The 25171-nt window shown below is 44.0% G+C and overlaps 1 protein-coding gene across 1 annotated transcript; it reads right to left on the reverse strand.

Annotated features, from left to right (window-relative positions):
- Positions 1-6276: 6276 nt before the first annotated feature.
- DNAAF6 (dynein axonemal assembly factor 6) lies at positions 6277-25104 on the reverse strand. Its single transcript, XM_050965754.1, has 7 exons — positions 25019-25104; positions 22265-22376; positions 20132-20201; positions 17927-18032; positions 15079-15175; positions 13838-13923; positions 6277-7953 (listed from the first exon to the last, which is right to left on the reverse strand). Exons 2-7 carry the CDS (start codon positions 22361-22363, stop codon positions 7824-7826), a joined length of 588 nt encoding a protein of 195 aa, XP_050821711.1. The 5' UTR covers positions 22364-22376; positions 25019-25104; the 3' UTR covers positions 6277-7823.
- Between the last annotated feature and the right edge of the window lie 67 nt (positions 25105-25171).

The following is a 25171-nucleotide window of genomic DNA, read 5'->3' on the forward strand; positions in this document are numbered from 1 at the left end:
CACCTCTGGTGAGTGCACGTTTGTAACTACACTACAGGGGTTAAAAGCAATTTAATGTTTGATTTGCCCTGAAGAATTGGGATGCATTTGCAGCCAACACAGCTACTGGAAAAGTCTGTTAATGTGTCTGGGGATGGAGCGGGAATCCTCTAGGGACATCTCCATGAAGCTCTCCTGGAGGTACTCTGAAACCCTGTGCAGAAGGTTTCGGGGCAGGGCTGCCTTATTTCATCCTCCACGGTAGGACACTTTACAACGCCAAGCCAGTAGCAAGTTGTCTGGAATCATTGCAGCACAAAGCATGGCAGCGAATGGTCCTGGGTTTTGGTTGCATTCATGCAACATTGGTCTTTATCTTTCAGCCTCATGAGAGTGATATCATTCATGGTCACCTGGTTGAAATAGGGGAATTTTTGCAAGGGAACAATAAAAGGACCCTGTTCATGCTGGGCTGCTTGCACTTGGCAAAAGGGATCATCCCTGAGAGTAGCCACGCAGTGAGAGGAGAGGTGTGCTGCACATCCAACCCAAATTCACAGCCCCCTCCTTTTAAATGGCAAACCCAACCGGCATTGCTTGCTATAGGAAAGGAGGGAGCTACAGTTTGAAACATGTTATGAAGGCGTTCGAAGCCAACCCCATGTACCCTTTGGCTTACCATGGCTGTCTGGAAACCGAATTCTGTTGCCCACGCATGTATGATATGTCACCATACCGGCAGGCACTCAATATAAAAGGCAAAATGTGACCTTGTACCTAAAGCACATGTGCTGTCTGCTGTGAATTGCTTGATTCACTGTAAAAGAGTCTCCCTTTTGTTCTCAGAAATATATCTTCTTAAATTTTACTCTCCCTTTTTATCCCTCCTGCAGGTGCAAATGTTTCTATGCTCCCTGTATCATCTCCGTCCCTGAGGTTATTGTCGATTAGAAGGTGAAAAAAATGCACTCACAATGAGATGTTTTCAGAGCTTATGCAGCACCCCACCATATCGATAGGGCACAGCTGAATGCATGGAGGCATTCGGTGGCAGAGGCCAGGAAAGCATTCAGTGAGCATGATCAGAACACACAGGAGAAGATGCTGAGGCTAATGGGGAAGCAAACAGACATGACCAGGCATCTGGTGGAGCAGCAGGAAAGGCAACAAGAGCACAGATCGCTGCTGCATCCATTGTATAACCACCTGCCCTTCTCACCAAGTTCCATATCCTCCTCACCTCGATGCCCAAGAATATTGGGGGGGGAGGCTCTAGGCACCCAGACACTCCACTCCAGAGGATGGCCCAAGCAACAGAAGGCTTTCATTCAAACAGCTTTGATTTGTAGTGTGGCTACAATAAGCAATGTGGCCTTGTCCTTCCTGCCTCCCCCACCGCACCTGGGCTACCTTGTCAGTGATCTCACTTTTTTTAAAATAAATAAAGAATGCATGGATTCAAAACAATAGGGACTTTATTTCCTTTCCCAGCTGTGGTTGAGGGGGAGAGGGCGATTGGATTACAGGGAAGTAATTTCAACAAAAGAGGCGGTTTTGCATCAAGGAGAAACACACACAACTGTCATACTGTAGCCTTGCCAGTCATGAAACTGGTTTTCAAAGCCTCTTTGATGCGCAGTGCACCTAGCTGTGCTCTTCTAATCATCCTGGGGTCTGGCTGGTCAAAACTGGCCGCCTGACAATTTGCCTCAACCTCTCACCCCGCCAAAAACATCTCCCCCTTACTCTCACAGATATTATGGAGCACATAGCAAGCAGCAATAAAAATGGGAATATTGGTTGTGCTGAGGTCTAACCTAATCAGCAAACAGTGCCAGTGAGCTTTTAAATGTCCAAAGGCACATTCTACCACCATTCTGCACTTGCTCAGCTTATAGCTGAATTGCTCCTTACTACTGTCCAGACTGCCTGTGTATGGCTTCATGAGCCATTGGAGTAAGAGGTAGGCTGGGTCCCCAAGGATAACTATTGGCATTTCAACATTCCCCAAAAGTAATTTTCTGGTCTGAGAAGTAAGTCCCTTCTTGCAGCTGTTTGAACAGCCCGGAGTTCCTAAAGATGCGAGCATCATGCACCTTTTCCAGACATCTCATGTTGATGTCGGTGAAATGTCCCTTGTGATCCACTAGTGCTTGCAGCACCATTGAGAAGTACCCCTTGCTGTTTATGTACTGGTTGGTAAGGTGGTCCGGTTCCAAAATAGGGATATGAATCCCATCTATCGCCCTACCACAGTTAGGGAACCCCATTGCAGCAAAGCCATCCACATGACCTGCACATTTCCCAGAGTCATTACCCTTGCTAGCAGAAGGTTACTGATTGCCTTCGCTACTTGGATCACAGCAGCCCCCACAGTAGATTTGCCCACTCCGAATTGATTCCTGACTGACTAGTAGCAGTCAGGCTTGCAAGCTTCCACAGGGCTATCGCCAGTCACTTCTCAACTGTCAGGGCAGGTCTCATCTTGGTATTCCTGCACTTCAGGGCGGGAGAAAGCAACTCACACAGTTCCATGAAAGTGACCTTCTGCATGCAAAAGTTTCGCAGCCACTGGGAATCATCCCATTCGTGCAACACTATGCAGTCCCACCAGTCTGTGCTTGTTTGCCGGGCCCAGAATCGGCATTTCACTGTATCAACCTGCCCCACTACTGCCATGATGTCCCAATTGCCACATCCCGTGCTTTCAGGAACGTCTGTATCCATGTTCTCCTCACAATTGTCCTCGTGCTGGCGTCTCCTAGCCAGGTTCTGCACATACTGCAGGATAATGTGTGAGGTGTTTACAGCAGTGGTGAGCTAAGCGGGCTCCATGCTTGCCATGCTATGGCATCTGCACGGGTAACCCAGGAAAAAAGGTGCAAAATGATTGTTTGCCGTTGCTTTCAAGGAGGGAGGGAGGGAGCGAGGGAGGGGAGACTGATAACATGAACCCAAAACCACACGTGACAATATTTTTGCTCCATCAGGCATTGGGAACTTAACCCAGAATCCGAGTGGGCAGCGGGGACTGTGGGATAGCTACCCACAGTGCATCACTCTGTGAGTCGGACACACTCCACTGACCTAGTGCACTTAGTTGGGACATACACGATCGACTGTAAAAAATCACTTTCTAAAGATCGACTTCTATAAAATCAACCTAATATCATAGTGTAGACATACCCTAAAGCATCAACTGTAGTAAGAAGACAATTCTGGACATATTTAGGACATGCTTTAAGATATCACCAACATGACTTCCATGTCAAACAATAATATGGACACCATCTGGGAAGAGAAACAGAGGGCAACCTAAAGAAATATTAGCAGAACAACAGAGAAAAAAACTAAATCCATCAGAATGACACTCAGAAGCCTGAACAGACCAGCACAAGATGAAATAAATGGCAGAAACTGGCAGCTGCCCTATGCACCTGAGAGTGTGGGAGGAGAAAGAAAAGAAAAGAAAAGAAAAGAAAAGGCATGTGCCATCCCTACATGCCCTCTTGCAGTCAGGTGTGGCACTATGAGTGTGCCCCACCTTAAGTTCCCCAATTGGGGCACCAATAAATTCACTTAAAAGGGTCCAGGCAAAGGGAAACAGAATACAAACTAAGAATATAAGTCTCTCCTCTTTAATAAAGTCTCAGGGAAGGAACAGTTTTAACCACAGTTCATAAAGCCCTCACCTTAGGACCCTGGTTCAGCACTCCCAAACTTAAATTAGTCCACAAAAAAAATCTCTGACCTTGATCAGTCAAGTCTCCAGGAGCCTGAGACAGCAACCACTACAGCCTGCGTGGCTTCTAGTCCCTTCTTCTCACTTAGCTTCCTATTCCTGTTTAAATAGCCCAGCCCCAGGGTGGGCAAGGGCCTCCAGGATTATATCCACACTGTTTTGGTTGTAGGCTCCAGCCTGTCCCTTAATGGTACACTGTACTACACTCTTTCACAGACACACTTAATCCTGAGCTCTGGTACGGACCACTGTTCAAGACAGGATGCTGGGCAAGATAGACCATGATCTGACCCAATATGGCAACTCTTATAGTCTTAATTTTCTCAAGCAGCCAAATAAAGCTTGATGATACTTAGTGGTTAGTGCTGCTGTTTGACTGGGCTGGTAATTTTGGTTAATGATGATGCCAATGCCTGCAGGTGATGAAGTAGTAAGTTGCTGTGATGTTCTAGAGGCAAATGGTGCTTTGTGTCCCTTCTGAAAGATCTCTGCAGGTGCTGGTTAAGTAAAGCAAAATTTGATAATGCCCTTGCTTAAAGTTAACTCCTTCAGGCAGACAGCAGCCCAAGAGTTCTCAGAGACTTGGCAGCACCTCTGTCCCTCCAGTCCAACTGCATTTCAGCTCAATTTGTGGAAAAATCCCTTCAGTGGCAGGCTTCTGTCACCCTTGATGGGAGGGGTGTGAGAATTTGAGAGCCACTTCAAGTAGTTTCTGTTCAGAATTAGGGAATGCACTTGATTGGGACGATAAACTGTACACAGAAGCCTCCAGACAAATAGGGATCTATTCTATTACCAATAAAGCAAATAAAAACACAGATTCACCTCATGGATTTGAAAGCAGTCTTGCTCTTCCAAGAGGTTATTAATAACAAATATACCTGTAAATCAATTATTTAAGTAGAACTTGATGCCTTCAGACACCACTGGTTCAACTCTGTCCTATGGTAGCAGTGACCAAATAGCCTTTATTGTCTGGAGGCTCTTCAGTGCGTCTCTGAAATAAATTTCTTTGGTTTTTTTACAGTGCATATACTTATAATCAAAAATAAACATTAAGTGAGCACTGTACACTTTGTATTCTGTGTTGTAATTGAAATCAATATATTTGAAAATGTAGAAAACATATGTATTCTATTATTGTTTAATAGTGCGATTACTCGCGATTCATTTTTTAAATCGCTTTACAGCCCTATCATAAATGCAATTCTTATTATGTAACAGAGGTAGCATCGTTTTGTCAAATGACCACAATGCTAGCTTTTTTCCAAGAAGGGCCAGTGCTGTTAACTTCTGGCAGCAGTGGCCTGTATACACTCAGACAGAAATAATGAGCTCAGCTTTCTCATACACCAGCACAATCTCCTTGTGCACTGATTCTCAGAGTTGGAGCCAGTGCCTGGTGTGATTTATTGAAGTCCTCTGGCAAATAGAAATTCAGGAGGCCCTTAGGCCTTGCCAGAAGTTAAGATGCTCTAAACTGCAATTTTCCTTTGTTTTCCAGACAGATCATTAACACGATAGCAGTGGGTACTGTTACACGGCTTTCAGCACAGGGACCAATATAAAGGCAGTGTTTGAAATGCCTTGACACACTTAGGTTTCTCCTAGGATGTGACGCAGCCTAATAGAGACATACACTGAAGGTTGCAAATTGTCATCGATCCAACAGAAAATGCTTCTCATGAGAGATCATTGACAGTGTCATCTCCATCGTGAGGGATCCATCTCCCCTTTACAACCTGTCATGAAATTAGCTGCATGGGCACTAGTCACAGCGGAGACAGTCAATCTCCTTCCTCCACTTTCATGCAGCCCCAAGACATTGTATTGTTAAACTGATTACAAGATCTTGGTTGTTAAACATATCCAATCCATCAAAGCCCAGGTCCAGTTTGTCCTCTCTCCACTCTAATCATGGAGTAGATACCTGTTTGCTTCTTGGATGATTAACTCCAGCGCACATATGCAGAGTGTTACAAGGATTTATTGATCTGGCTGCTAGTGAAGGAAGGAGTGTTTCTTGAGTACACACCACTGTGTCTCTGGAAGGTACTCCAGGGCTATACAGAGGAACCCACTTTGGAGAGAGGTAGAGGTAGGAGGAGATCGGCACAATTAATACAGCATGTACTTCCCGTTTAATCAGACAGATGAGGGTAGAGGCAGAGGCACAGCAGGGTGCGTAGCTAACACTGCACCACACAATTCAGTAAACTGTTCTTGAAAGCCAAGAGGTTCAACAGTCAGAACAAAGTGCATGCTACATTATCCTGACTACTCCAAGGGGCCTTGAAGTTGGTGGAAATGGCCCTCTATAGCACAGAAGGCCTACGCGGCAAGTGGAGAGCTGAAATAAGCGTTCTGTGCTAGCTCACTCCCAGCTGCTCAGGGAGAGGGCATTTGGAGGGTAATTGGAGGTGTAGCCAGAGAGCACTACAGTGTTATTATTTATCTGTATTGCAATACTGCCTAGGAGCCCCTCTCATGAACTAGGGCCTACTGTGCTAGGCACTGAACAAACACAGAACAAAAAGACACTCTCTGTCCCAAATAATTTATAATCAACTCTTCTCAGATTCTCGTGGACCATGGTAAGCAGACTTTAAATTAGAGGAGCCCCGAGGCTGCTCTAGCTTGCCTGGGCATCAGGTAGGCCCCTTGCAAAGCCCCAGAACACAGGAAGCACAGATGGTTTAACACCACCATTCCATCTTCATCTCCATTCCTGGCCTAAGTGGAGGAATAGAATAACTGAGGGTTTACAACGTGGCATCAGCCATAAAGACACCATATATTTTCCGTGTATTTGTTCTATAAATAATGACATTTTTGCACATATAGTATACGTGAAAATATATATTTAAATACTGCAGATTGGCCAGTTTTCCTATTTGGAACAGATGCTATGAAGAGGCCTTCTAAATCTGAGACATAGAATGTATACTGTATCTTACCCGGTGGAGTATTTTCAGTCCCGTTCTCATCAAAATACTCCCAAATTAAATGCATTAATGCCAACTGCATGACTTTCCTCAGTATTTTTTATATCTTTATGCATATTTCAAATCTGTTTATTGAAATTACTTACATTTTTAAATGTAATGGTACTTTACAAATATGCACACTGTTATAATGAATCAACCTATCTATAAATTAAAACTGAACCTCGGTATGATGGCGCTTTACATGATTTGGAAACCAAACTGACCAAGTAAGTTTGTCCCATTACTGAGTAAGTTTGTCCCATTTTTTCCCAGTCATTATATGTTTTGGTTTCAGGGCCCGATCTCCCCAAAAAGGTATCAATGCAAGCATTTTAGTTAGAGTAGGAGTAACATTTTAATTATTCATAGAGTGTAGACTATAGCATCACATTAACAGCAGCAACTCAGTGACAAATAATTCAAACCAAATATATATTTCTGGTCTTGGTCCTGCCCTCTGGACCAAGTGATGCACCACCATCTAAGGCCTAATCCAAAGCTCAGTGAAGTCAATAGGAGTGTTTCCATTGACTTCAATGGGTTTTGGATCAGATCCATGGCTGCTATTCCAGAACACATACTCATGGGCATCTCCTTTCTGAGATATGCAACGATGAGTGCTATTTAACAGGAGAAGATCAAGTTTAACCTGGGAACCCCGTACAACAAACAGTAGAGTTCCAGGAGAGGCTAAAGATGGGATCATCTCCATCTATGATCTCTGCAGAATTTTATCTAAGAGGCAGAAAAAGTGTCTCGCAGTCCTGTTCCATTGGCTATTACAGCTGGTGTTCTGGGTCACACTCACACACCAAGATGAGTTCAGAGAAAATTCAGAGGTTCTGAGAATTTATATGGTAAGGCTGGGATCCCAAGCTCAGAGACAGAATTGCACAGAGATAGAAATACTATACTATACTTGCTCAGACACCTCTGATTCCTATTCACCTCCAACAGATATAAGGGGTGGTTCATCACACTGCCTAACAGCACAACCAGGAACTGCAGTGGAAGGATCGATCCTTCCTGAACCATTCCCAAGGGGAACAGGCCAACGTTTGGCTATCAATCAGGTAGCCTTATAGATCACTGTTTGAAAATATTCCCCATTTCCCTCAGGCAAAGTTGATGAAGTCAAACTCTCTTTTCATCCTCAAGGTGACTTCCAGGGTCTCCTTTTCTGAAATGAAGCAAGCTTTGCCATTCTTGCTGTCCACAGGGTGGGGGAGATGCAGTAGCAGCTTCCTAGAAAACAGGAAACGGGATTTTTCAGTCCCAGTCCTAAGTAGGCATTAGAGAAGAGAATGCAAATTACTAGCACCAGGCTAGTGTTTGCTATTCAGAAACCAGAATGTGATGGGCCACGTTAATTTAGACAGTGTGAGGTGGTGGGACTCACTGAACTACTGGGGATCTGCCCCACTGGGCTCTCGAATAATTCCAAATCTGGTTCTCTCTCAACATGCTCTTGGCTTTGTGCTCTGACAAAGATTTCCAGTGATGGATTGTTGGGCTTCTCACAGCTCTTGCTGCTGCATAGTGGTGCATTTCAGATGCAGAGTGAGAATGAGACAAATCACTAATGGTGTCACAGTGGTAAAAATCTGAATAATGCATAGAGTCTGAACATGTGTTTGAAGAAAATGTAGCACAGGGAGCAGTAACCTAACTTCCCCAATGAAGGAAAAATAATAGGAAAATCCTGATTAAAGGCTTTGGCCACCCCAATGACACAAGAGACCTTGAACCCAGGGGATCTGGCTAGCCAAGGATTGCTCCAAGCGTGGGGGAATCCTTGGCTGACATAGAGTCAGCACAGTCTCATGGCAGCTCTAAACTATGCTCTAAGTCATGTTGGTTCTACATCATGCCCCTCCTGGCCCTCTGCTCTAGTAGGGGTCGCTGGCAGAGGGGTGTAGTCTGAATTCCCTGTGCCCTGGCTGCTGAAATGGGCCATTGGGAGCTGGCATAGTTCAGAGCAGCCTAAAGCAGCTTCACAGTGGACTGACACAGAAGCAGCCCTGGGACCAGATTGCTGCGCACAGTTCCTTTGTGCTCCCCCTCCTCAGCTGTGTCCAGCATTTGCAGTTAGGGAAGTGGATTGGACTGAAGAACTTGTGGCTCTAAAGGCAGAGGAGGCCTGGAATTACTTCAAGTCAAAGTTGCAGAAACTATCAGAAGCCTGCATCCCAAGAAAGGGAAAAATTCATAGGCAGGAACTGTAGACCAAGATGGATGAGCAAGCATCTCAGAGAGGTGATTATGAAAAAGTAGAAAGCCTACAAGGAGTGGGAGATGGGAGTGATCAGCAAGGAAAGCTACCTTATTGAGGTCAGAACATGTAAGGATAAAGTGAGAAAGGCCAAAAGCCATGTAGAGTTGGAGCTTGCAAAGGGAATTAAAACCAATAGTAAAAGGTTCTATAGCCATTTAAATAAGAAGAAAACAAAGAAAGAAGAAGTGGGACCACTAAACACTGAGGATGGAGTGAAGGTTAAGGATAATCTAGGCATGGCCCAATATCTAAACAAATACTTTGCCTCAGTCTTTAATGAGGCTAATGAGAAGCTTAGGGATAATAGTAGGATAACAAATGGGAATGAGGATATGGAGGTAGATATTACCACATCCGAGGTATAAGCCAAACTTGAACATCTTAATGGGACTAAATTGGGGGGCCCAGATAATCTTCATCCAAGAATATTAAAGGAACTGGCACATGAAATTGCAAGACCATTACCAAGAATTTTAATGAATCTGTAAACTCAGGGATTGTACCGTATAATTGGAGAATTGCTAACATAGTTGCTATTATTAAGAAAGGAAAAATAAGTGATCTGGGTAATTACAGGCCTGTTAGTTTGACATCTGTAGTATGCAAAGTCTTGAAAAAATTTTTGAAGGAGAAAGTAATTAAGGACCTTGAGGTCAACGGTAATTGGGACAAAATACAACATGGTTTTACAAAAGGTAGATTGTGCCAAACCAACCTGATCTCCTTCTTTGAGAAGGTAACAGATTTCTTTGACAAAGAAAATGCAGTGAATTTAATGTACCTTGATTTCAGTAAGGCATTTGATATGGTTCCACATGGGGAATTATTAGCTAAATTGGAAAAGATGGGGATCAATATGAAAACTGAAAGATGGATAAGGAACTGGTTAAAGGGGAGACAACAATGGGTCATACTGAAAGGCGAATTGTCAGGCGAGAGAGAGGTTACTAGTGGAGTTCCTCAGGGACTGGTTTTGGGACCAATCTTAGTTAATCTTTTTATTACTGACCTTGGCACAAAAAGTGGGAATGTGCTAATAATGTTTGCGGATGACACAAAGCTGGTAGGTATTGCTAACACAGAGAAGGACTGGGATATCATACGGGAAGATCTGGATGATCTTGTAAACTGGAGTAATAGTAATAAGATGAAATTTAATAGTGAAAACTGCAAGGTTATGCACTTAGGGATTAATAACAAGAATTTTTGTTATAAGCTGGGGACGCATCAGTTGGAAGTAACAGAGGAGGAAAAAGACCTCGTAGTATTGGTTGATCACAGGGTGACTATGAGCCGCCAATGTGATATGGCTGTGAAAAAAGCTAATGCGGTCTTGGGATGCATCAGGCGAGATATTTCCAGTAGAGGTAAGGAGGTGCTAGTACCGTTATACAAGGCACTGGTGAGACCTCATCTGGAATAGTGTGTGCAATTCTGGTCTCCCATGTTTAAGAAGGATGAATTCAAACTGGAACAGGTACAGAGAAGGGCTCCTAGGATGATCTGAGGAATGGAAAACCTGTCTTATGAAAGGAGATTCGAAGAGCTTGGCTTGTTTAGCCTAACCCAAGGGTAGGCAACCTATGGCACGTGTGCCGAAGGCGGCAAGTGAGCTGATTTTCAGTGGCACTCACACTGCCTGGGTCCTGGCCATCGGTCCAGGGGGCTCTGCATTTTAATTTAATATTAAATGAAGCTTCTTAAACATTTTTAAAACCTTATTTTCTTTACATACAACAATAGTTTAGTTATATAATATAGATTTATAGAGCGAGACCTTCTAAAAATGTTAAAATGTATTACTGGCACACGAAACCTTAAATTCGAGTGAATAAATGAAAACTGGGCACACCACTTTTGAAAGGTTGCCAACCCCTGGTCTAACCAAAAGAAGGCTGAGGGGAGATATGATTGCTCTCTATAAATATATCAGAGGGATAAATACCAGGGAGGGAGAGGAATTATTTAAGCTCAGTTCCAATGTGGACCCAAGAACAAATGGGTACTAACTGGCCATCAGGAAGTTTAGACTTGAAATTAAACGAAGGTTTCTAACCATCAGAGGAGTGAAGTTCTGGAACAGCCTTCCAAGGGGAGCAGAGGGGGCAAGTCTAGGCTTGATAAATTTATGGACAGGATTGTATGATGGGATAGCCTAATTTTGGCAATTAATTGATATTTGACTATTAGTGGTAAATATGCCCAATGGCCTGTGATGTGATGTGAGATGGGGTGGGATCCGAGTTACTACAGAGAATTCTTTCCTGGGTGTCTGGTGAGTCTTGTCCACATGCTCAGGGTTTAGCTGATTGCTATATTTGGGGTCGGGAAGGAATTTTCCTCCAGGGCAGATTGGCAGAGGCCTTGGGGGTTTTATGCTTTCTTCTGCAGTGTGGGGCACGGGTCACTTACTGGAGGATTCTCTGCACCTGAAGTCTTCAAACCACTATTTGAGGACTTCAATAGCTCAGACATAGGTTAGGGTTTTGATACAGGAGTGGGTGGGTGAGATTCTGTTGCCTGCATTGTGCAGGTCAGACTAGATGATCATAATGGTCCCTTCTGACCTTAAAGTTTATGATTCTCTATAGGACCGAAAATCTTACTTTCTTTCATAGTGCAAGGAATTGCACCTACACTTGAGAAATCAACACTAGTTCAGATAGTGCCCCATACAGCTTTTAGATTTACTGAAAATCTCTTTATTTTTTGGACTCGGGACCTGCAATGTCTAGAAGCAAAGAAGATATGGCAAATCTCTGACTCAGCAAAGAAACTGGATCACAAGAGAAGCAGCATGTTGAGGTTTCCCTATATCTGCAGTGTATACTAAGAGTCTGATTTTGCAACTAGGAGTTTTTGCCTAACCAGTGGTTGCTGGCTTAATATGCATTTCTCCTTCTTTTTGACTGACATCACTTCCAAAGGCTAGTGTTGCATTTCAGAAGGGAAAATTTGGTGGCCAAATTAATTTAGTGTGACCTTCCAGTATTCATAGGTCTTTTGCTTAAATTCATCCCTGGTATAACTATATTGACTTCAGTGGGACTGATCAGTGCTCAGAAGGCCCTATGGACTTTTGTTTCCAGTGTGGCAATTCCTATATTTTTAATGTTTAAAATAAAGTTTTTCTTTAGTATTTATTAAAATATGTGCTTTGAAGCTCTGTGTATTTGTGCATCAACTTAAAAATAAACACTGGGGCTGTTTGGATCTTTTCAATAGTGAAGAATATGATCTGGGTGTATATGTTCAACCTACTAATCATAGATACCCAAAACACTTAACCTGTTGGTGGAAGATAGGAAAAACATCTGATCTCTGTATATAAAGGTTATGCAGAGCTTAAAATGCTTTTGGAAGGATATGAAGCTGGCCCTTTATGTGGTATTATATAGTTAGCCTATTAGAGACAACCTTCTTCTGGCCTTAATCCAGATCACACCTCTTGGATTCACTTGCAGATGGCCCTCCATCTTTGTGTGTGCACAGCTGTATGCATGTACACGTGGCATTTGTGGCCAAATAACTAAGTAGGCATTCAGAACTGTAAGCCCAGTTTTAGAGGACTACAATTTTGGCCCATAGGTTTGCTGTTTTAAGGCTATCCTTGACAGAGAAGGATTATAGAGGTCTCCAGAGAGGTTAGTTTTAGGGGCCTTGTAGCAGGGTGCTGGTGCAAAAGCACCTAAATAGCCTCTGCCCAGTAAGCTCCAGTCAGGGGAAGCAGATTGGGGCTGATGGAAAAGGCCTGATGCTGGCCTGAGGATTGGCAGCACCTGCTGGTTTGACAAGCCAAGAGCTATAAAGGCTGGGAGGGAGCCAAAAGGTAGGGAGGGAGCTGTCAGATCAGGGAGGGAGCTGGAGGTGGCTGCCTGTAAAGGAGGTGACTAATCCTGCAAGACTTGTATAGATAGACACTGGTGGTGGGAGAACCTTATATAAACAAAGACACAGGTGTTTCACAACCCTGAAGCCTCTCTGAGCCTTATTGGGGGCAGCAAGCGGGCCCCAGGAATTGGAGGGGGATATGGAACCCTGTTACAGGCCTGTAGTGAGGTGGTCACCCTGCTCTGACCTTGAAGGGGTTAAAACAGCCCTGGGAAAGGGCTGTCCTGGGGAGTCAATCATGGGTGGGCTTGAGGCAGCCAATCAGTGCTTGGCTGGGCCAGTATAAGAAGGACTCCTGGGGAGAAGACAGACAGTCTTTTCCTAGTGTTTGAGAGAGACTGACTTAGTTGCCTGAAGGAGCAAAGGGTACCATTGACAGAGCAGTGCTAGGGAGCTGAGGCCTGGTGATCTCCCAGGCTGTGGCCTGATAGCAAAGGCTAGAGAAGTACTGGGCTTCAGGGGAAGGCAGCAGACCCAAACCTCCTTTGCCAATGATGAGTGGCCATTACCCTGCAGTCTACCCCAGTGAATGGGGGTTAGATGATGACTGGCAGTCACCACTGAGGTGTGGTGGGTGTAGAGGATTGGGGGTTCCCCTAGGAGGGAAGACCCAGAGTGTGGGGATACTGTGGGGCAGAAACCTGGGGTAAAGGGGTACTGGGGTCTGGGAGAGACACAGGGCCCTTAAGGTAGGCAAGACTCTGGGCTGGACAAGAGCTAATTCCCAAGATGACCAGCGTGAGGTGCTGCACCAGTGCGTCTCGCTTCGCTACAGGGCCCCAAACCTAGGCCACTATTAATCTAACAGATTAATAATGGCTGCGTTTCCATCTATCTGTATTTTTTCTTTGCAATTAAATAATCACATCTGCATCAACACCTTTGCATGCTGCTGATCATTCCCCTGAAACCTTTGTTAAATTCCATTAGAGAGAGAACTTATAACAATGCTGCTTCGCTTACTTTTTTGGGGTTCGAAGGTCAAGAATCTTGTCCTGAATGTCAAGTGTAACGTCTGAGGACTTTGTATCTGGCAGTTTGATTTTAATCTGAAAAGACAGGTACAGGTAAGACAAAAGGGTGGGAGAGGTAATGGCAGGGGGATGCACTGGAGACTGGGATGAGCTTTGCAGTACTATAGTCTATAGAAGATCAGAGCCAGCATTTTGCAGAGGTGATTTCTATCAGAAGAAAGATGAAGTAGTAATTTCTTTCAATGGTTTCATGAAGTCTGCAGATACCCCTATCCTTTACAGAAATCCATAGTTGAAAGCCTACGTGAAAGATCTTTTGCAGTCACGTAAAGGCCCGGAGCACCTTGTACCAACTAGAATAAAATACACATGAATTTTGCAGATGAGGGAGGTCATAATAAGGGGAGATGCTCAGATACATGTGACTTTGAGGACTGTCACAATGTTGTAACATTCACCACTTCATGCAGTGCCATGACCCACAAGGTTCATGGGAGCAGCCACACTCCAACTCTCCCGCTGGCAGCCTGCTAACAGTAGCCTACCTGCGCTGCATGAAGTCCAGCCCGAGTATGAGGCTCTGCCCCTGAGCACTGACTAGTGAAGTCCCAGAGCAGCTGATTGGCCCTGTGGCCCTATTTAAGCCAGCAGCAGGAATGGGAAGTTGCCTGAACAACTGGGTTCCATCCTGTTCCTGCTCTTCTGGCAACTTAGCCTGGCTTGACTCTTGGCATCTGACTTGTGGCTGCTGATCTCCAGTTTGTATCCTGCTTCTGACCTCCCGGTAACCTGACGCAGCTGATTCCTGTCTCGTGACTATGGCTCTGACTAATTGGTCTGCCACCCACAATCTGGCTACGACAGTCTATTCATTAACTGCACTATTGCTTCAGTGAGTTTATTCAAGTGTTAAAAAAAAACCCAACCACACAAGGTCATAGGTAAGTGGGTGCAACATCCAGTTGGACCTACATCCACTTATACCAGGTCTGAACCTGGCCCATAGAACTGGGCAGGTTGTGTATTTTCTGAATATACCTGGCTCTCAAGGAGCTGCATGACTACTCAGGTTAGTACAGGTCAGTGGCAATGGCAGATTCACTGAAATCTACTTAGCAGATCCTGCATAGTCCCAAGGACAGTAATAGAGCTGCTGTGTAGGTATGTGCTACATTGAAGGAGACAGTGAGGAAAGGGGAAGAAGCAACTGGAGATGTGGGTCATGCTCACCAGCATGTCCTCGCAACAGGCTGTGGAAGGGTTCTTTCTGCTCATCCCCAGGAAGATGTCCTCCGCTCCTACCTGCTGCTTGAATAAAATCTCATACCTAGCAGAGACAAAACTGGTCATCAAACCCTGTATGAATCTCCATGTTAAGGGAGGGCAGGAGAAGAGTATAATATTGTTTCTTCTGGGAATATAGGTCCTTTTATCTCTGCTGGCACTCTTAGGATTCCCCATTTTCCTCCATTTTAGATGCCCTTCAAAGGGACACCTGGCTTTGGACTCTATTCATAACCCTCACTGTTTCTCATAGTTGGCTGGAGGGCTCATTTTGAACAATGAGTCACCCTTCACTTGTCACCAGATGCTGGGCATGCTGCCTCAACAGCACAACCCACCTTTGCAGGACCAGGGAATAAGACACTGGGGCTGGAAACTGAACCATGTGGATGTGATATTTATCTCCTAGATAGCCCCCTGGGGGAAAAATTTGAAAAGGATGCAGTTAAATAATTCTTTTGCAAAGAACTTCCTGTCCATCATTTTGGCTCCTGGAGCTCAAAAACAACATAGCTTTCTCTGCTAATTTTAATGATATTCCATTTTACATACATTGATTTTTTTTCTCTCCAAATCAGTCTGTCTAATTCAGAATGCAGCAAAATCTGGAATTCTATGTTCTCTTTCTGTTGTTCTTTAATGAATGAGGAAACACAACTGAAGATTGTATTTAGAACATGTAACACTCTTAGTAAATTGAGCAAAATAAATAGAGCAATTTCTCTAGACTGTTGAAAAGTTGTATGGAAAGAAGCCCTTTTTTTTTCTCATCTCCAGCAGTCATGCATGCATGTAACACAATTCTAGTCTCTCAGTCAACATAAAATCTGTCTAATAATAGCTCTAGATTTACCTTTCACAGCTTTTTCCATGCATTAATTTGAACTATTACAAAGATTTATACTCATTTGATCTGTGCTACACAGTACGTAATGCTCAGGGCTAGAGAAAAGCTGCACATCCTTCAGTAGAGACTGAATGGGTCCAGAGAGTTTGGTTCATATCAGCATTGGACAGATTTACCTTACCTTAACAGGATAATAAAAGTCATAGTTTTAAATAAAAATGTGCGCACAAGTGTATGTGGGCACATAAGTGGAGGCTACACAGAGGGCTGTCAAAAAGGTTCATTTTTAAGGTCTAATTTTAAAGGGGAAAACTCAGCCTAGTTTCTAGATCAGGCAACTGAGTGGCTAATTGTATTTATGCACAGAGAAAAGTGGAAATTATGAGCCAGATCTTCAATCAGATATATACTATGTAGCTCTGTTGACTTCAGTTAAACTACCCCAATTTACACCAACTGAGGATCTGGCCCTCAGGGTGCAATATTTTGTGGTGATAAATGTAAAGGCTGCCTTTTGGATTATCTGGCCCCTTGGAGCTAGAGAATTTTCCAGATCACATCAGAGCACTTCACAACCTAAACTACGTGACAGCATCTACTTAAGAATGATTTATTTGAGGTGGAGAAGGAAGATGTCTATTACTATTTTTATGCTGACCTCTTACAATCCATCTCTGACTGAATGCAATCCATTAGAAAAGTAACATTGACTGTAAAATACTTCTCGGACAGCAGGTATTTGCCTCTAAAGCACTTAATTCTCTGAAATATAAATTCAACCCCAGCTCCCATATAGTACAGCATTATCAAAAGAATGGAACTCTCACTTACTGTCACAAAAGCAGCAAGTACATTCAGTAATATTGTATACAAACTTGGCATGTATGAAGGCAAATATATTCTGGCAATGGCCTCCTTTCCCTCCTAATCCTACTTTATACAAGCATCTGACACAGGGAATAATCTTATAACAGGAATAATAGACTCCAAATTTCAGTAATGAGATTAAAAGGTCTCCTCCACAGAAGAGATTAAAGTCATTTTTTAATTGTTGCTGCTTTGGAGGCAAAGCTCATCAGGATATGTCTACACTGCAACGTAAACCCGGGCTTGAGCCTGGGCACAAACCTAACCTCCCTTGCATCTACACTGCAATTGCGCTAATCCAGGGCTCGGACCCAGGGCCCCAAGACCCTGCAGGGCTGAAGGGTCCAAACTTGAGTTAAGCCAGGACCCAAGGTCTGAGCCTTATTACTCGGCAGTGTAGACACAGCTCCACTTGACTCAGGTCCTGGGAGTCAGTATCCCACAATTCCATGGGACAATTTCATTAGGCCTTCCCATTCCAACAGTCTACAATCTACTATACTGAAAACGGAAGCCACTCACACTTTGCAAACAGCAGCATCTTCGGTTAGTGTTAACCCATTCTGTTCAGATCACTGATCTGCAAGAATACTATCAGAGAGACTCCTGGGTTTGCAATGGAGAGCAAACTGATCAAGCCTTTTGCAAAGCAAGATGCTTCCTGGTAATGTGCAGAATGGGCAGTAAAGTTTTCCCACACTGCACCACAGTTCTAGAGCTGGGGGAGTTAAGAACTCTGGTATATGGTTACTTTGACTTGGGTCTGTACGCTGCAATGTGGATGATAGAGCCCAAGGTTCAAGCACTGATTAGAAAATACTTAACACAGGGTTAAAATACAATGTAGATGCTCAAAGCCCAAGGTTCCCTAACATGGGTCAGCTGATTCAAGCCGCGCTAACCCTGGGCTTACATTGCTGTGAAATCTACCCCTACTATACATCCCTTCTTCCCTTCCATGACACAAGCTTTTCAGTAGTGCGTGTTTTGTTCTAAACACAATATATATGCTACATAGAACATGCTTGTATTTCAGCTACACAAAACCCATGAACATAGTTTTAGCTCTGTTACACTTACTCTGGCTGTTCCCTTGGATCCCAGATATCATCAAACTCTGATCCTTCTGGCACCTCTTCTGTATTCCAGATATCTTTACTATTTCCAGACTTCACATCAGGGGTGACTAGGAGAGGGGGTGAAAGAGAGAATTTGATACTGTCAGCTTCTAGGTCTGTCTTTGTTTAACCATGGTGTGGCTGTGTGATACAAGGTATTTCAAGGTATTCCTAGTCTCCCTAGGATCTACCTGGCCACAGTCTAAGTGGAGATTTAGAAAAGGAGGAGTTTTTTTATGTCCACAAACCTCACTCTCCTTTACCCATCCTGTATGGAACAAGTCAGGGAATATTCTGCTCCACGTCACATAACATCAGACATTCCTCAAATTGGGATGGGTGAAATCTAAAGGGATTATGGGATACTGAGACATCTCCAAATAGGATTTTAAGTGAGCAGAAATGATTTGTAAAGTGATCCCCTTTCTCCTCTCATTTGTAAACAGCACAATATATCGTGGTCCTTTTCATAAATCACTGGGGACGTGCAAAACAAAGGTGATGATGTACACTGGGAAAAAGCATATAGCGAATATGGCAGGGATGGTATCTACCCCCTGTTATTGAGGGGATGTGTCTTCCCTTCATCCAGTATACAGGTTGGGGTTCTTTTGGCTCCTTGATTGCTTCTGGATTCCTAAGCAGAAACAGCATTGAAAAGTATCTTTGTTATATTTGCGACTGTTTCTTTTGGACACAGCTCTCACTGTAGTTCTCCGTGTCATTGTGACTTCTGGAATGACTCACTGCTATTAGGCCACTCTTGAAGACTATACAAATGTTACAGCTGGTGGATAATGCAGCTGCCCAACTATCTGACAGTGTTAGCAGCAGGAAGGATTCTGCAAAGACTGCCCTGGCTTTTTTTTTTTTTCTGGATGCAATTCAAGGTGTTGACACTAATGCTTAAGGCCCTGCAGGGCTTAGGTTCTAGCTGTCTCTCTCTTTACATGTGACCACTGGAGTTATCAGCACTTTTGCTGCAATTTCCAATTTCCCAACTGAGGACTGGGGGCAGCATGTTCGATGACGGGTGGAATTTCCTTTCCCCTTGCTCTGGCACAGTTTGAGTCTGGTGATTTTCAGGGAACATAATAAAGCTTAGTTCTTCTTTCAAACTTTTTCCTAAATGGGTTGGGGGGGGGTTGAGGAAGGTGTCTATGGTTTCATGGTCAGGTAGTAGCTTCTCTTCCTTATTGGGTGGATAAACTGAGTCCCATACAGTTTATTATGTGAAGATGAGCTCTAAAAACCAAGCTCTTGTCTGCTTTGTGTGAGCATTAAAGATTCCGTAGCACTTTTTGTAAGAATAGACATTTGCCAATATTTCCCCATGCCCCATAACAGGAGTGTGCTGTCTTCTGTGGCTGACATGTTCCATCTCAGAGATGCTACATTTCAGTGGCACTGTATGTACAGAGTTTATAAAGTGTTTCAACCCTTCAGGTTAAAAAGTGCCATGTAAAATCATAGAATATCAGAGTTGGAAGGGACCTCAGGAGGTCATCTAGTCCAAACCCCTGCTCAAAGCAGGACCAATCCCCACACAGATTTTTGCCCCAGATCCCTAAATGCTCCCCTCTAGGGCTGAGCTCAGAACCCTGGGTTTAGCAGGCCAATGCTCAAACCACTGAGCTATCCCTCCCCTCAAATAAATGGAGATATCCTATCTCCTAGAAGTGGAAGGGACCTTGGAAAGGTCATTGTAGCCTAGCCTAGCCTAGCCCCCTGCCTTCACTAGCAGGACCAAGTACTGATTTTGCCCCAGAGCCCTAAGTGGCCCCCTCAAGGATTGAACTCACAACCCTGGATTTAGCGGCCTAATGCTCAAACGGCTGAGCTATCCCTCCTCAAATATCATAGAATATCAAGGTTGGACGGGACCTCAGGAGGTCATCCAGTCCAATCCCCTGCTCAAACCAGGACCAATACCTAGACAGATTTTTACCCCAGGTCCCTAAATGGCCCCCTCAAGGATTGAACTCACAACCCTGGGTTTAGTAGGCCAAATTATTGTTCCCCTCTCAACAAAGAGGAAAGCAACCACCTTCGGTCATAGCTGAGACAAGCTGTGTCAGAGACAGCTGCTATTACAGCTGTTTTATTATGGTAGTGTAATGGTGGATCCATGTCTTTGCTGACACCATTCGATTACAACTCAACTTACCTGTGGGCTCTGCTTTCTTTGCTGGTCCGATATTCCCAGGCCCCACAGTGCTAACAGAAGAAGAACGTGACTAAAAAAAGCCAAATACAGCTGAAATGAATGTTCCCATTGCCCACATCAGTAATAATAATAAACAATTAATAGCAATAATGCTTTGTATTTACAGAGCACTGTTCAACAGAGAATATCTGCAATAGCTACCTATATCAGAATGCTTTACAAACATTATATTTTCACAACTTTCCTGTGAGCATTATTATCATCCCCATTTTAGAGATGGAGAAATGAGGCACAGAAAAGTTAAATTATTTGTCCAAGTCAACGGCAATAATGAAAAGTCTTGTGTCAGTCTTGTGCTCTGACCACTATGTAACACGTCCCTCCTCATTCTCACCCTTGAGACCATGGCCTTAATGTGCTGCATTTAAACAAGAATTACATAACTACAGCTTTATAGCCACAAGTACTAGCATCCGAGGGATCTTTCCTATAGGGCACTTGAGAAAACTGCCCCACTTTGCCTGCCATGACAATGCTGCATACCAGTTCTGTGTACTACATGTAGTCCCATCATAGCATTTACAATCTTTTTAACGCCAACGGCCATGCAAGGCAATAGCATTTATTTTAAATGATGAATCACTATAATGCTAATAGGCAGTCAGTGTGCAGCATTGCTATGTATATAAAAATATGTCTTGGTTTGATAAAAGCACCTCACACACAGAGGACATTAAAATAAATCAAAACAAAGATTCCAAATTACCAAGAAGATTGACGAATGGGTGAGGTAATATCTTTTATTGAAGTTGATCCAATAAAAGATATTACCTCGCCCACCTTGTCTCTCTAATATTCTGGGACCAACATGGCTACAGCTACATGGCATACAAGAAGACTGACACAGACTTCATGGGTATCACTGAGGGCAATTTTCCATTGCTGGGACTGAGGTGTTATTCATTTTATTAATAAGACATAAACAAATGATTGAGATTTATTTTCTGACAAAATGTTAAGTCGTAAAAATAACTTTCAAAGGCAGATATAGAAGAACTGAGGGATGGTTAGGAAGAGTGAAGGATTCATATCCTCCCGCTACTGAAGGTGGATCTTCATGGACTTGCATCCAACGCCAAATGCAGACTACTATACAAGAAAGTTCTAAGGCCAGCCAGTTGGCTCCTGTAGGGGATGCGATGTCATGAAGGAGGACTGAGATATTTGTCATTTTTATTTATGCCACAACAGAACACGTACATGATACTATCAGACTTTTAAAAGAGTTGTGAAGACTCCTGCTGCGGCCAAACAGGGCCAGACACATAACTCCCCTGATACACACACTCAGAAAATACCAACAACAGTGACAATAGTATAGTATGGGCACAGAGTACACTTTCCAGATGCCACGACTGTCATCTAGTCCCACAATGATTTGAGATAAAAGAATGCAAAGATGTTTCTCTTCTTAATCATTGTTTCCAAATATTTCATCTTGCAATGCTTACTCACCTCTCCCAATTCTATCCCCTCCAACAATATCTATTGCACTTGAATGATCAGTTATCTCTATCTCTAAAATGTTTCAGAGACACACACAATCAGTACATTCAGTCTCCTCAATTATCACAGGCTTTACTCTCAAGCTGCACTGCATCTTTGTATCCCTTCCTATGAAGCCATTTGTCTCTAGGAGTAAATGCCTTCATCTATAGGAGACTGTGGGGAAAGGGAGGGCTAAGTCTGCATTTGAGGCTATTTCAGATACATGTTTTCATTTCCTTTTGATTAGAGCATTCAATTTCTCTCCTGTTCCCAGGCCATGAGCTCTCCTACTATTTCTTCTTTTCTCTCTCTGTAGAATGCACCCTGCAATAATTTTCCTCCTGTTTCAATCAGTCTAGCGCACCTGAAAAGATTTCTGAGGTTTGATTCTCTTTTTACTTGCACTGGTGAAAATTAAAATCACTCCATAGAGGTCAATGGAGTTATACCAACATAAAACCAGCAAGAGAGAGGAGAATCAGGCCCTTGAACTTTTTACTCCCATGGGAGTTGCAGCATTTTCTACCTGACCTGCATTTGACCCCATTGGACTACAGGATTCTTTATTTCTTGTCAGGTACTCACCCCGAAGTCACTGTCATCACTGTCTTCTTCCTGATGGTCAGCAAGCAGTTTAGCAAGAGCTTGCAGAGAAGAGAATGAGGAAACGCTGTCTAGATCCATATCTACTGCTCACCTGTGTACAGAAACAAACATAACAGCTGAAGAAAGAACAATTGCTTTTTCCATGTTTTTTTAAATAACAATACAAAAGCACTTTGTTTTCTAGATGTGATCATTTCTGGTCAGAAACTCACATGCCAATCCCACTGTTTATGACACAAGATACTTAGAAAACTTTCTAAGGTACTTATCTAGCCCCTATTGCCTCATTCTTTATTATTATTGTGGCCCCAAGGAACCCCACTCATGGGTCAGAACCACATTGTGCTACATGCTATACAAACCGAGATCAAAGAGACAGTCTCTGCCCCAAAGAGTTTACAATCTAAGTATAAGAGAAGACACAGCGGATGGATACAGACAGACCAACGGGGGTAAAAGGAAAAAATCTGTATACCTCATATTCTTTAATGTAGTTATCCTAACAAAACCCTTGTGAGCTAAGGAAGCGCTATTATCCCCATTTTACACATGGGGCACTGAGACATAGAAAGACTAAGCAACTTGTCCAAGGTCATGCAGGAAGGCTGCGGTTGAACAGTGACTTGAACCTAGGTGTTCCCAGTTGTAGGCTCGTGCCCTAACCTCTTTTTTTTCTATTGATCACAGAAGCATCTGAACACCTTACAGAATTGGGGTTAAATTTCAGCTATCCCTGTATAACAGAAGATGTCAACCTCTGTTATGGAGATGTTATGGATGTGAGAAAATTGCTAAATTATATGGTCTTATAACTTATTGTGAATGTTGGTGAGTTTGTTTGTTCTGTTTGATGTCATCTGGTGAAGGCTTTTTGTGATAAGGAGATGACTGACTTCTCAGTTGTTTTTATTTATATATAATTATTTTGAGATATAATCACTTGATAGTATTAATAAAGTTATATGGTTCCTAAAAACAATAAAATAACATAAAATAATAAAGATGATCTTATGGAAGATGAAATACTTAGCATTTTCCAAACTCTCTGATTCTCTAAGCCTCCAGCTCTAAACTTTATGAGTAGAACCCTGCACGGATACAAAAATTTTATCCACATCTGATCCGCGATCTGAAAACATGGTCTGTGAATAGCCACAGCTTTGCAGGGCTCTACTTAGGAGGTGAACAATGACTGTTTGTCCTCTTCTCCTAGAATCCCCTTAGGATCTCAGAAGGTCTTTCAAAATCTCCCATAAGTTTTTGCTTTAGTTAGCTGTGCCATGAACTGTGGGATTGGTACTCAAAGGGCAATGCAACTACAACAATGCAGTACAGCACTAGTCGGGACACAGGGGGAAATGACACACAAAACAACACAACTATTGTTGATGCACAATCCCAATTGTTCTTATAGATATAGCCTTATATCCTAGGAAAAGGACAATTGATGGAAGAACAACAAAATTATTCTGTGTAATGCTTGTAGAAAGAGTTTAGGATTAGGTCTCACCAGCTGCGTCTACACAGGGAAATGGAACCATAGGTAGTTGATGCACTGGGATAACACCAGCATAAGAACAATTGGGATTGTGCATTAACAATAGTTGTGTTGTTTTGTGTGTCATTTCCCCCTGTGTCCCGACTAGTGCTGTACTACATTGCAGTGCTGGAGCTGAAATAGTAGTAATGCTTCAGTGGGAAATTTAAAGGAAAATATGAGTGTAGACAAGGCCTCTGGGTAACTTTTCTATCCCTTTCAGAGATGCTTCTTTTTATTTCAAAGGTCTCTAGAAGACTTCTCAATATGTATGGTGGATGGTGGGGTTGGTTGGAAAGAGACCACTTTCTCTGGCTGATTCTGGGACTACTCCATTTCTCATAGGCTTGGGCATTTGGTGTATCTCCTGTTTTTCTTAGGGACATTGTCCCATTTTTGCTCTTGCTAGGTCCCATTTCAAATACATTTCTTTCTTTACCCCTGCTCCAGGGCCAAGGCTGAGGCACAGGCATCTGCCCCACTACCCTAATCTTGCTCTTTCTTCTCCCAAAGACCTTCAAACCACGCGCTGTCAACTGTCTAAGCTATATAGTTCCAAGTTTGCTACAGCACCTCCTATCAGAGCCGTCTGCACAGGACAAAGGTTATGGACCTCACCCCTGCTCACACCTTTGACTCCAGAGCACACAGAGGGGCTCGGGTGAGGGGGGGGGGCGAGACGTTATGCCCCAATGCAGAGGATGTTGGGGAAAATCCCACCCCCGGGGGAACGGGATCCGCACATGATGGAGCAAGCAACCAGGAGCCTGAGTAAAAGGGGTAGCACGGGCGATATTGCAGGCACATGCTTTCAGGGTCTTTCCCAGCGACTGAGCCCAGGGGCCCTGGCAGCCACGGGCTGCGGAGGCGGTGACGGGGGCCAAGTGGCTCGATACGGCCGATGCCCCTTGTACTATAGGGGTTTTGCTCGACCCGAGCCAGGTCTCTGTCACACCTCCCGACGCCTTCGCAATGGGCTTGCCCCGGGCCTTCCCCCTCCTCTCCCCAGCTCCCGCCTCAAGCCCTCCCGCGGGTCTTGGCCCCAACAGCGTCACCCCCCGCGCTCCTGTCCCCGCCCGCTTCCCGGGGAGACCCCCGCCCTGGCCCCCCGCGCTCCCCGTCCCAACCCCCGGGGGTCCCTCCCACTCCCTGACTCCCCCCCGGCGTGCTGGCCCCTCGGTTCCCAGGCCCGATACCTGGCGGTTTCCAGCGGCTGCTGCGCTCCCCGGGAGCCGACCCCAGCGCAGCGTCTGTCGTTACCATGGCAGCGGCGAGTCTTTCCCCCTCCCGACGCGTCCCGAGAAGGGCGGGATCTCGTCCTCTCAGCCAACCCCGAGACAGCACGTCGG

This window comes from Gopherus flavomarginatus, chromosome 8 (genome assembly GCF_025201925.1).
Source record: "Gopherus flavomarginatus isolate rGopFla2 chromosome 8, rGopFla2.mat.asm, whole genome shotgun sequence".
Lineage (NCBI taxonomy): Eukaryota > Metazoa > Chordata > Testudines > Testudinidae > Gopherus > Gopherus flavomarginatus.